A 14,238-nucleotide genomic window follows, 5' to 3' on the forward strand; every position below is an offset into this window, starting at 1 on the left:
AAACCTATTTCTAACTACTAGCAACAAGTCTTCACCCACTATTGGAAAAAGATGGGAAGAATGGATGTCATTCCATTAAGCAGGAGCAGGAGCAGGGACATAATAATAGCACATAATATAACAACATAACAAAATTATTTGATGGCAGAAGGTGGTACAGCTTTTCTTTCTAGCTTACCCACCATCTGAATCATTACTTTCCTCTTTTCATGCTTTTACCTTTGTAAGACTACCTGTACCCAGGTCCCACTATCAAATACCATCCAGCATAGGATTCTTTTGCTACCATATGCTACATCATTATTGCCATTTCAGTTAAGACATATGGGTATTGAATAAGCCTTTTTTAGTATCATCAAATCACTATCAAATAGTCATGTATAACTGACCGAATAAGCTGTGAGTCCCATAAAGCTCAAGTCCTCAGTTTGGATACTAAGACAAGAAGAGATGGAACGGAACAAAAACTTAGTGGCTTACTCTTTATGCAAAAAATTAGACTAAAAGAAAGACAAAACTGAGTGGGACAAAAATGCAAAGAAACTAGACAAAATAAGTAAATTACTAAACTACCCATGTCAAATTAAAATCTTAAACCTTTCCACAATTCTCTCACTTACGTACCTTACTCTCGCCAGTCCAATCCTGCACCCTTAAAGGCCAACAACATTAACCCATTGCTGAGTTGAGTAGACTACACCAAATGTTTGATGGGTCCCTTCAGTTAGTAAGCTGTATAGTTTTGGGAGCAGCAATGGTTTATTCTTACTCCATTTGTGTATAAAAAAACACAATTTGCCTCTATATTTTAAAAAGTACAAATTGTTCATAAAGGAAGGGGGAAATTAACATATGTGTTGTTTACTTGTTTCAGCAGAATCATGCACATTGATTGGGACGATAGAATTAATGAAGCATTCGAAGAAGTGATTTCCTTGGTGACAACACGAGTACCTGAACAAGAATTTGATGCCCGATAAAATTTGATCAACTCTGTTTTGACCTCACCCACTCGACAAAGTTGTCAAGGATCAACGGCCAAGCAAGTTCCTCATCATAATTGTTGAAATCTGGGAAACTTATCTGCAAAACACGAAAATTTTAATACCAAAGCATCTACAATAGATTCTTATTTTGAGAAAATGATGATTTTGGAGTTTTTAACGTATTTCTTTCTCCAACAAATCCTCCAAAGTAGAAGAGAGATGATAAAAAAATCTCCAAATTTAGAGAACTCTCGAGTATTATCGTTTCACTTGGAATTTATTTGATAATTTGTTGGGATATTAAATCTATTAAATATTTTAATAATATAATTGATGTCGATATCTCCAAAATGAGAAACTGTTGGGAGTTGGATTAATATTTTCTTTATGAAGATTCTAACTTTTGTTTCTCCATTTTGAAGAAATTTTAGAAAATCTGTCGGAGATTAGAAGCTAAATCTTCATATCAAACACAAATAATTACGAGATGCTTGAATTCTAGAATTCTTTTAAAAATCCATTAGCAAGAGAAACAATTGATCGAGGTTGGTGAATCACAAGAGAAAATGGTAAACGTATATCTGACTACCTCATTGCAAAATCTGTAGAACCCCATCCATTGATCCATGTTAATGACCTTGTAATCAATCTGTGTCTGCAAAATGGCCCAAAATTAGAATGTGTAATGGTTCATAATTTCATATCTGCTACTTATAGCTTCATTCTGATATTCATCCACCATCTCGTTTTTTAAGAGAGAGAGAGAGTGTGTGTGTGTATAGATATATGTATGGCAAAACTCAGACACACTGGTTTGAACCCTTGACCTCCATGGAGGTTGGGCTCTACTGGTAACCCGGGTATAGCTGGGCCAATGAGCCTTTGGTTTCATTCACCATCTTCTTGTTCTCTTATTTTCTTAATATCTTTGTGTTGGTTTTTGTGTGGATGGTGATGGCAAGGCTCACATTTCTTCATACATAATGGAAAACATGACAGTTTGGAATCATCAGACATATTAGCTGCTTAGGAACACAAGGGGTCTTCAGGCTCACCCTTAGATACTGAATGAACAAATCCACCTGATGAGGGAACTGCGACCCCAAAACAAGCTCCAACAATTCACATATGCTCTCAATATCTATACTCTTCTGCTTTTCCTCTACATAAATATAAAAACAATACTGATAAGCAATCGAATCTGAGAACCGAATAAGTTTCAGAGTTATATAACATTAGACTATAAGCTGCCAAAGGCTTACTATACCTGTTAGGCAATATCGAAATGCATAAGAGTAAAACTCCACATAATTTGATGGCCTGCGGACCTTTTAAAGGAATGAAATAGAACAAACAGTTAAGCAATCCAAACATACTTGTCATTATATGCAAAAAAACTTGCAAAAAAATGAAAACTAGCATGCTAAAATACCTCGTTCTCCAGCTCAGGAAGTGCCTTTTTTAATTTAACTATAGTATCCGCCCGTAATGCTTTAAGTCCTCTTCGCCACTCTTCCTGCAAAGAATACGCAAAAAGAACAGGAATTTTGAAGGTTATTACATCAGGACATTTCTTTTTAATTCTATGCTTTCATTTATCATCACCCATTTTTGCATTTTAACCATACTTTATTCTCAATGAGAAAAAGTGGAGTAAAGGAAAATGTAAAGAAATCTTGAAACAATATCATATATTACTAGACCATAATCAAATTAGAGAAGTGGAACAGTGACATCAGGAAAAAATTGTGGTATGGGCCTGGGGTCAATAAGTGCATAACAATTATCATAAGTTGCATGCATATGTTACATTTATATATCAGGTGAAACATAGAACGATGATGGCAGTGAGCTAATGCTGTGTCAAGAAACAAGATTTGTTTCATGTCATGCTACTATTTAGGTCCAAAATGCTAATTTATATTACCAGGGTGAAGTATCCCTGCCTTTCAGACTGCATTTTCCTGAAGATATCAACCAATCAGTAATGAAAGTGACACAATACACAATAATCATAAGGTGTTGTAGTCAAATGAAAATGGCTGCAATGGGACTTACCAAGCTAGCATTAATATTCGTACATTCGTATGTTCAACTTCTAGGTCAGAACAGAGATACTCTATTCCTTCTGGGCTGTTCACAGAAACATGAATGTATTAGAATGACAATCAAAAAAGAAGAAGCGAAGATTGACAACTCAAGCAAAGAGACTAGAGATTAATGCAGATTCTACTGCCACAAATGTAATCATCAAAATAAATAGATTACACTTACTCAATCATACCAGAAGAGTCATTTGCATATGAATAAAATAGCTGGTCAATACGTTCCAGCTCCTTGGTTGCAGCTTTACCTGAAGCTGAAGAAAAAGGTCAATTCCAGAAGTGAAACTCAACAAGGATTGAATATGACTTTGAGAAGAGTGGAGGGGAGGTTTTGGGATAGGAGAAACAATAATGGCTAGTTCAGCAACAAATACATTTCCTATCCAAGTCATGCTATGAACATACAAAGGAATCATGTATTTCATGTTTTATTACGTATTTACATTGCACAGGACCTGATTCTCAAAGAAGAAAGAAGCTACTCTCCCACATAGAATCGCTTCTAATTCTCGGTTGAGAATACATTCAAGTTCTGGATGCTAGATATATTCACCAACTTCTCATCTATCCAATCATGCTTAAACAAAGCATCCTTTTGTTGGTAGAGTAGAAATCACTCCACAGATGTGGCAATGGTGAAGGTAAGCCAATGTATCCCTGTTAATAAGGATATTATAGATCTACCTACTCTACACTTCTTTGCTACAAAGCACATCAGAAAAGTCACCCTTACCAGCTACTTATGTAGAATTCCTTAAAACCTTCATAAAGCAATGCCAAAAGATGCCTCCAGGGAGGCAGGGATCAATTAAAACACACAAGGGCAAACCGAAAGACATAACAAACCATGTACATGCACCCTTTGCAGAGCAGCTAGCTTATATAATTATATTAACTAAATCTCAATTAAGATTATATATCGTATTGTCTCTAATAGCAATTGTGGTTGCCTTGTATTGGGCTTACAAATTTTTTTTTTCTTGAAGATTGTCTCGATCAGATATCTATGGATCGCACAATTTATGAGCCCGAAAGTTTATTATCAAGAAACATAATCTTCATACAACAAACCTGGAAGAGGCGAAGAACTACTTTTTGCACAATGTTAAGGATAGATGTATTCATAGATGTTTAGAAGGGTGACCCATGTACCAAGGCTCCTTGGCTTCGAGAGGGTTGAGGATGGGAAGCAATTCCCCGACTCAAACATGTACGTTGCAGGCACAAAGGATTAAGAACCAGTTAATAGTTTGCCTCATGTTATCCATTTAGTTACACACATATAGCAGAAAAACTGCAAAAAGTTCATCCACATGCCCAAGAAACAGAATTCCAGCCCAAACCTTTTGCCACTGCAAAAGCAACGTCTCCCAATATTACTGTTTCTTGTATACGCTAAAGATTGGAACCAACACCACAACCCATAACTCAATCTTGTACATGGTTTAGTTTGTGTCAACATATACTAAATATGTGAATATACCCTGCTATGGTGCTACCCTCTAATATCTCCTCACCGATAATCTATATAAAACAAAATTTGATCTCATAAAACTTCACCGAACTTGATTCATATTTAACAGGAGACTCTTAAATATATTATACTTTTTCAAGTTAGTCTTGCTTACAAAATCATTGGATTCTAACATTCTTCATATCCTACCAATCATCTCAATCTTCACCCTCGTTTTCTTCAAACTAGGCAATAGCTATTCTTAAACAACCAAGAAATATGACACCATGTTTGATCGAACATTATCGAAATCTAGCTCCAAAGAAACGGCAAATATTTCTCAGATTACTAATACACAGGTACAGAAAGATTATCACATAATGTTCAGATTACAGACAAATAGTATGGTACAAAAGTATATATTTCAACTGGTGAATATCACTGCTACCCTTCTTCGACTAGAGATGCAAGTAAAATTCTATACCCCATCGTATCTTTGTGCAAATCTTCTTTCCAGTTATAGCAGGATGTTGATTTCACAAAAGCAGGCCTATTGTATGTTGAAATACCATTCCTATCCCTTACTGCTCAGTCAGCATAGAAAAGGGCAACTGAGCTCCCCGCTCCCCTTCTCAGATATATCAATTCAGTAACATGAATAGAATTAAGATATAAAAGTTTGGACAAAAAGATTAAAATTCTTCATGGTTATCTCATACTTCAGGTTGTAGGAGGGATCAGTAGCATGTATATTGTGATAAAATGACTATTTTTAAGGAATAGATTGGGCTTAAACCAGATGACTCTGATCAAATCTCAACAGAAGCCCAGCTCTATATTCGTCCGTTGGTTACCTATGGTTAGAATAATACTCTTTTTTCTTGTTACTTTGCACACAAGGGCAGTTATTTATGATGTGAGATATGGTCAGAATCAATATATGAACAACTGAACACAATAAATTCCTGTTCAAGAGAAACACATTAAATTTTGGGAAAATGAACGGGAGTTTTGAGCGAGTCTAGCTAGAATCTTCTACCAACGAAATTAACATTGATCCCTGCCAAAGCCTTTTTTCTATATCTATCCATACGTCTTTAAAATAAACTAAAATTATAATCGAAAAACAAAGCTCCATTAGCATTCATTTATAAGGCTATCATGGTTTTCTAAATTACCTCTAAGCTGGGGGACTGGCTAAGAATTGTGAAAACAGTAACATGCGCCTTGATTTTACTTGGAATCGAACGAAATCATCAAATCAAAGTAAAAACTAACCTACTTATAGCGAAAGTGAAATCAAGAAACAGAGAATTGATTGAATACCAGAGCGGAATAGATCCATGGCAGAAGAATTAGTGGAGGTCGTCGAATTAGCTGGGCCTTTCTTCGATGAAGCCCGACGCATCTTGAATAAATTATCAAAAAAACCGAATTTCGAAGAATTAGGAAGAAAAATCAATGATGGCGATGAGGATGAGGATGACGTAATGAAATCGAAGAGGCGATAACAAGCGGTGACGACTCGAGATGATCGGAAGGGGATTGGAGAAGGATGTGCTGCCGACGGTTGACTGCTAGATACGATGGTCGGTTGTGTCAAGGTCTTGGATCCCTTATTGGAATGTTTCAACAAATTATTTTCTTTTTTTCTTTTTTATTTTGTAACTAAAAACATTCAATTTTTTAAATTATTTTTGCAAAATACTTCAAATAAGTCGGGAGCCCGTTTGTCAAACGATTACTCGGGTAAACGAACACCAAGTCACATTATCTTATCGGATGAATATAGTAAGGACCAAGAATCTTACCCGGTAAGAACGAGAAAATGACCAAGAGTCTTATTGACTCTTACCACGGTAAGCGCTTACCGGGAAAATTGTTGCATATAATACCGTTTTAGTGGATTAAAATCTTACCCGATAAGTAAATTATAGTGTTAAATTTTACCATTAATTATTTACCGGGTAAGTGTGTGGTAAACGGCCCCTCAGTATCGAATAAGACGAACAAATAATCATACCAAGGATTTGAAATGTTTGATGTATTTAATTTGTTGGATTTGAAATAGAATTGAATGGTATTATCTACAAAAATAAATTATAAAAATAATTAAATTATCTTTTTATTTGGTTTCATTTTTATTATGGATCAGGTCTCTCATGTTAATAGTTGTTTAAAAACTCACTTAACTTAAAATATTTTTATGTTTTCGTTGTATTATGAAATTTGTAATGTTTTCAATAACCTGTTTCGCCACTTTGTAACACTAAATAATAAAAAACAAATAACACCCTCCTGTACGTCTTCCCCTCGTCACCGACCCCTCCCGAGTCCTCACCTCCGATCTGGTAAAACAGGTTAATTGGGAAGTATTGTATTCTTTTTTCTTTTTTATTATTGAGTTTTAGAAATTGACAAACAGGTTCTTGAAACAGTTACAAATTTCATAGTACAGTGAAAATATAAAATACTTCTAAGTTAACTGAGATTTTAAACAGCTGTTAACATGAGGGATCTGATCCATAACAAAAATGAAACCACAATGACCATCCCTGTAATTACTTGAGGGACCCAATCCACATTTTCGCCATACCACAGGGACGAAATTTGTAATTTACTCTATAAACTAATTTTAAGGTTTTGTTTGGTAAATTAGTATATGACTGATAAACTAGTTGATAGCTGATAACTAAGTCGATGATTGATTGCACGGATCACTATTTGTTAGTCTAGGCAAAACCCATCAACTCACTATAATAATAAATCACTTTCAAAAAATGGAACATAAAAAATGAAACATAACGATTGATGGAACCAAATCATGCTTTGATGAATATTTTGGTACTTGTATATTGACAGAGAACGTAAGGGCATGTTTGGTAACAACTTAATAGGCTTAATGGATATATATACCTTATTCGATAAGCCATGTCTAACTTATTATTAGGCCATTGGGTTTAATGAGCTTATTCGTTTAGCTAAGGGAGAGGCCATGTCACCACTAAGCCATCAAATTTCCTTTCACTGCCCTTCTCTCAAAACCCCCTTCACCCCAAATGTTGAACTCCTCCGGTCACCATGGATCTGCTCTTCTCTACCTTGACAGATCTCCATGGATCTGCTATCCATGTCCATCTCCTTCCTCTAATCGAATTTTTTTTTCCACCTATTTCAACAAGTTGAAAATGGTTTCTGGATCTTTGTGATTTTCACTTGAATCATCAGGACCAGTTCAAGATTTGATTGAAGCAAGTTCACGATCTGATTTATTTTCCAAGTGGGTTTTGAACAAGATGCGCACAACAATTTTCTTGTTCTTGGGTACTCTAAAACAGTAATCACGACTACAAATTCTAAGTTGGTTCTTTTCTTATGTTTGTTATTTGAAAATATTTTTTTTATCTGAATATATGCATCATTTTCTTATTTGAGTATTTGGGAAATGGATTGCACACCTAAAGGTGTTTGATGTTGCTACTGGTTTATTGTCATTTATGTAAATCTTTGTTGACACCATTAATGGTCTTGATGATGTTAAAGGTTCCAAAAATAATCTTCGGACAGATTCCTCCTTTCGTTCCTCAGCCTACGCCCTACGAGGTATTAGCAGCCGTTTTCAGTTGTTGTTCCCCTCCAAAGAAATTGAATTTTTTTTGTTAAAGAGTTTGGTGATAACTGATAAATAACAAAAAAAAAATATGGTACGAAATACAAGTTCATTCATATAATACAAAAGGTAAAATGATCATTTACATCATTCACATAATTTATTCAGTCTAATAAACAAACAACAACTTAACTTAATTCATTAAGACAATTTTATCTATATATACAATTTTATCTATATAGAACTTAACGAAAAAACAACCAAACCACCTTAAATATTGAATGCTTGGAAAATGTCAAAAGATGTGTCATATCTTCAAAATTAAAAATCTTAAAAAAGAATTATATTCAACTCTAATATTTTTTTTTTTTTGAAGATTACAACAACTATTTATCAATTATAATAAAAATAATTAACCTCCATAAAAAATAAAAGATAATGTCAACTACTTCATTGAAGTCCCATTTAGAAGCATTGCACCGGTAAGGTAAGTCATTGTAATCAAAAAGTCTTTGACCTAGTGGTATGTGAGTCATTGACCTTCTATGAGGGAGGTCAAGGTTTCAATCCTCATCAAAGGTGAAAACGATATGTAAAAAAGGTAAATCACTGTATTCGCCACGCAAATGAAAAAAACGTGTCTCATACAATTCTTCATTTAAACACCATTATTTAGTACACACGTACATAGAAACAAAAAGACAACTCTCTTTCTGTTAAGGACTTTATAATTCATGGCATTCGTGAAATCCAATTTATAATTCATTTATTCTCTCTCCATAACATATATATATACATATACATATGTGTAACTGTATATGCATACAATATGAATATTTTCTTAGGATTATTATTATAATTTGAGAACGCATTTAAAAAATATAAAATCTGGTAAAATTTGGGAACGTATTGTGAACACAAACTAAATCAATAAAACTAAAGCTAAATCTACCACTTAAGAACACTATGTAAATTTTATGAATACGTTGTGAAAACCATAGTAAAAGATTTCTTAAGATTGTTTACATTGTGTTCACAATATGTTCATATTGTGTATATATTAATACGGAGATAAGAGTAGGGGTGTAAACTAACGCTCGATTATTTTGTGCTCGAGCTTAATAATTACCGAGCTCGAGTCGATCTTGAACACAAAATAAAACTTGTTTAGCTTAACGTGTTGAGCTCCATAACACCAATGTTCGACTTAACTAATTCGAAAAATGGATTAAACTTTAGGAGTCGAGTCGAGCCATTCGAGCATATACTTTTTCGAGCCAAACATTTTTATATGCTTACAAATTATATAATCAAAATATATAATTATCGAGGTTGAGTAAATAAATGGGTTAATTAATCTCGAATTCGAGCTCATAAACGAGTATCGAGCTCGAACCCGACTTTGAAAAACTTAATTGAGGTTGAGCCTGCGATACTATTTTTTCTAGTCGAACTCGAATAACCTGCTACTCGACTTATGACAGAATTTTCTTTAAAATACATTAATTTTTGTTAAATAAATAATGATAATTATATCGTTGTATCTTATTAATTAATAACATTGATTATTTTAAATTAATGACTTATGATGGATTTCACAAATTTTAGAGTCCTCAAGCAATTAAACCCGTAAATATACACACATACATACACAAACACACACACACACACACACACATATATATATATATATATGAATTGTTATTTTTGAATTCTGATGAACTAAATATAAAATTTATATCTGATAATTAGAGGGAGAGAGAGAGAGAGAGATAGAAAGAGAGAAGGGAGAGAAAAAACTGTGTAATAAGCCGAGTTCTCACCATCTCAAAAACAATGTGTTCTCTATTTTTTATAAGGGTGAGGGTGTGCTTAGCGCCAAGGTTGGCTCTGTCAGTTCGGACACACACAAAATCTGTAAGATAAACTTCTGTGAGATGTTTGTTTACGTGTGCAAGTGTCACACCCCGCTAAAGCGGAAACACGAGATGTAACAGGTAAGCGAGTCACAGCAGCAGTTAATAAATAACACCTTTCAATATTACAAATTAAATTGAGTTTAACACCGATAACCAAAACGGGATAGTATACTTCTTTTACAAAAACTTCAAATGCGAACTTAATCGGTCTTGCCACAAGTATGCTCCCAAAATATTTCATTTCTTACTTATTACCTGAAAAGCATGGAACATAAAACAACGTCAACTACATAGAGTTGGTGAGCTCACGGGTTTTCACATGCACAAAATATTACAATGCATAAATTATTTATTTGCAAACTTATACGTAAACTATTGCACTTAATAAATGTAAATCTACCACGATGCTTAACTTGAGACGCTACTGAGCCTTACCTGACCAACGTGCCCCATTATTTTACGAACGACCATAAGTAGCCCGTACACTTACTTATGTCTCACAGTTCGTAGTAGTACTAATTCAGCGGTGGTCCAAATTCCACATGATTAGACTAAGAAAACATAGGTAATGTGCACCCCTTTCTGGGTGGGACTGTCAATACAATAGCGGCTATCCACAATACCACGGCCCGGGGACGTGCCCGAGTTAACAAGTAGCGTTTACGGACGGAGACTTTATTTGGAAACATACTCCCAAGCACATCAATTTAGCATTTATTTTATAGTGCAAAAACAGTCAATATTTCATGACATAATAAACTTGACTAAACAGTTCTTTAGTCCGATGGTTTCAAACAAAACTTGACTAAACAGTTCTTTAGTGCAATGGTTTCAAACAAAACTTGACTAAACAGTTCTTTAGTCCGATGGTTTCAAACAAAACTTGACTAAACAGTTCTTTAGTCCAATGGTTAAATAAATAAACAGCATAGTTTGTTTAATCTCATGCTTTTCCCCCAGTTAAATAACAAAAAGCATTAAAAAGTGGGGTCGTGAGAACTCACTGGTTTGAAGAGCTAAACGTCCGCCCTAACCTTCCTAAACAGACCAACATCCAGAAAATTAGATCACCTATGGGTACTCGACAAAGATAAAGCTAAATTGTATCTTATGTAATGCCATCGGGTTTTTATAAATTTAAATTGATATTTTATTATTAAATCTAAAAATAGCCCAAAAATATTATATATATTAAAAGAAATCAAAGTCCTTTACCCAAAAGCTGATTTTTGGACAGATTATAAATTATGTTCCAGGTGTTTTTGGGTTTCACAAATCATTATAAATAGGAACCTTCCAAAARYCATTTTATGTCCACTTTTTACATCATCCAAAATAATGAGCYAAGCCGACAATTTCCAAATATCAAGAATTTTGARWGGATTTAAGTCACTCATTATTACCCTACAACCTTGAGTTACACASCCCCCAAAACAGATTGCACACTCTTCGAGTGACAGTCATTTGGGGTCTCGACTCATCATTTTTCAAGGATCTTAACTTCATTTTCAGGCTAGCAAATAAGGTTAACMTCCARMAAARTATTTYCCGATTCCACTGAGTTTTGAGGAAGATATGTCTGATTTAAGATACATGCAAGAATCTGCCATGTTTCGAAATATACTTTACATGATTAAACTCTACATGCAAAGGATTTTCTCCTACTTTATTAAAGATCGAAGAACATGGATCATAGATTATCATCCTTTTGAAGACATTTTCATGTCTTTGATGCATAATCTTCACCTTTTGAACTCTCCAGGAGTTTAATTTCAAGATCAAGAAGTAGGAGTAGGAAGATAATAATTTTGTTATTTTATAAAAGATAACTAGTATCATACATTTTTCTTAAAAATCTTGAATATTCTTCAAGATTGACAGAATTTTCCTAAAGGTTTGCTTGAAGGAATCGACTGGAAGGTGGTTTATTTTAGAGAGAATAGAGAGATGAAAAGCTTAGGCTGATGATATTTGAAAATGAGAGTTTTCAAAGGATGTGGGGTATTTATATGAAGTTTTTTAAAGAAGAAAATGGGTTGGCCTCTAAAGGCCCAAACCCAAATAAAACTTTTATTTTTCTTAAATAAAAATAAACCCACTTAAATTTATAACCCACTATATAATTTACCCAAACATTAATAAAATGACACTATTAACTCCAAAACTCCACCTTTTGATAAATTATTTGGACATTCAAATGGGATTTTTGTATTTTAATTTAAAAGTTTATAATATCAACTTTATTTTATTTGGAGCATTTCTAAAATATTTGGCATTACACAAGTTGACTTCATCAGTTACCCGCCGAGGCGTGATCTTCCGAACTAAACTTGGGAACTAAGGCAGATGAACTCTAATCATCATGACTAGATCCTAGTAAAATATAATTCTAAATATATGATCTATAATAAGTTGTTGACCTGAAGCTCAAAAATGACAGAATGTCACAACAAGGCACTGCATGATTGTATGCATTAAAAATCATATATCGTGACAAAAGAATTATGAAGTATACAACACCAAGCGAAATTCGGATGTCGAAGGTAGCAGTCTCATAAAATGACTTGATACACAACCTTATATATAATGTACTAACTGTAACTAGATGTGTATATGTTCAACATCCCAATCCAAATATCTGATTGCACAATGACGGAATGACCGTTGTCAAATAAATGTGTTTGTGAAATAGTTAATGATAGCATAAATATGCATTCATAAACACCTTGAGCACATAACACACATGTATATCACAATTGTTTGCAAGCCGAACATGAAAGTGGCTTCTGAATGTTATTTTGTTTAGAAGTTTGATAAAATTCCTATGTTGTGGTTGCTCTAATGAGAACGTTAAGATGTGTTATTCATTTATATATGCGTTTTTTTTAAGTTTCGAAAATTAAATTTTAACCATTAAAACGTGTTTTTATATAATACTGAACACATAAAAACACATTTGGAAGGTATGTATATCTATTTTCACTTAAAAATTTAGATGATTGAGGACACACTGAAGAGTGTAAAAAAATTCCAAAAACGAATAATCCATCCAAAATTATTTTACTTTTATCAACCGAGTTACATGCCAGAGTAGTGATGACCAAACCGGCGTGGCCCGGCTCGGGATAGGATCGGTTATGAGACCGAAATCTGGGACCGGTTATGGATTTGAGGTGTTTCGCGGGACCGGGACCGGTTATGGACCAGCTGGTCCAGCCCGATTTTTAAAAAATGTAGCTGTTTTTTTTAATGTAGTCGTTTATCACCATTTTATGGCCCTTTTTTGTATTTTTTGTCATCTAAACACTATATATAAGTGTCTTGGTTGAGGGGTTTACATACCAAATTCTCGATTTACAAAAAACGCAAAAAAACGTTCATAATTCTCGGTTTATCACTATATTTTGTAAGACAATGTAATTTTTATTATATTAATAAAACACATTTTTAAAGTGTATTTGAGTAAGCCAATTACAAATTTTATAATATATTAAGAATATATATATATTTAAAAAACATATTATTTTTTAATGACCGGGACCGGTAGCCCATATAACCGGTTACAATAAAGTTTGACTGGACTCACCTTTTTCAATCGGGACCACGACTAGTTACGTCAAGACCGCTTATGGTCCGGGACCAGTAAGGACCAGCCCGGTCTGACCTGGCCTGGAACCGGTTTTTAACCATGACTATCCCAAAGTATATTGATCCATAACTCCTTTATTTTGATTAAACCATTAATTATATTAATAATAACTAGATACTATGGGGGTTTGGAAGGAGGAGAAGATTCCCAAATTGCCCCAATGCTCATCTAGTTTGAGTGAACTTCAAGCAAGGTACTTTTGGTCTTTTACAAATTATCTTATTTTTTTAATAAAAATAAAAATAAAAATAAAAATAGAAAGATGCGTAAGGATTCTCGTAGCACGCGTGATCTTGCCTTTTTTTTCTTTATCTGTCATCAAATTCTCGCCTAGGCTTCCTACTCACATTTTAATAATATATATATTTAAAAAAAAATTGACTGCACCCTTATCTATACTATATTATAAAGCATTTGGCTAAAACTTTTAAAAACTCTTAAAACTCTTAAACTCGTTCATCTCTATCCGATTTCATCCCATAACTGAATTTGTGTAACTAACTGCAGATAAACACA

General features: G+C 33.8%; 1 protein-coding gene across 1 annotated transcript; it reads right to left on the bottom strand.

Annotated features, from left to right (window-relative positions):
- Positions 1–746: 746 nt before the first annotated feature.
- LOC112509792 (DCN1-like protein 4) lies at positions 747–6,167 on the bottom strand. The gene is made up of 9 exons (XM_025114953.1): positions 5,871–6,167; positions 3,261–3,345; positions 3,045–3,119; positions 2,914–2,950; positions 2,419–2,502; positions 2,254–2,314; positions 2,042–2,148; positions 1,576–1,641; positions 747–1,083 (listed from the first exon to the last, which is right to left on the bottom strand). Exons 1-9 carry the CDS (start codon positions 5,950–5,952, stop codon positions 988–990), a joined length of 693 nt encoding a protein of 230 aa, XP_024970721.1. The 5' UTR covers positions 5,953–6,167; the 3' UTR covers positions 747–987.
- Between the last annotated feature and the right edge of the window lie 8,071 nt (positions 6,168–14,238).

This window comes from Cynara cardunculus (genome assembly GCF_001531365.2).
Source record: "Cynara cardunculus var. scolymus isolate 2C chromosome LG 3, CcrdV1, whole genome shotgun sequence".
Lineage (NCBI taxonomy): Eukaryota > Viridiplantae > Streptophyta > Magnoliopsida > Asterales > Asteraceae > Cynara > Cynara cardunculus.

Excerpts from the sequence above, each read along its gene's own strand:
- LOC112509792 (XM_025114953.1), bottom strand. The coding sequence starts at position 5,952 with ATGCGTCGGGCTTCATCGAAGAAAGGCCCAGCTAATTCGACGACCTCC. Across the intron at positions 2,315-2,418 it reads TTCCTGAGCTGGAGAACGAG|GTCCGCAGGCCATCAAATTA; the intron begins GTATTTTAGCAT and ends TTCCTTTAAAAG. Across the intron at positions 1,642-2,041 it reads TGTTCATTCAGTATCTAAGG|ACACAGATTGATTACAAGGT; the intron begins GTGAGCCTGAAG and ends GCCATTTTGCAG.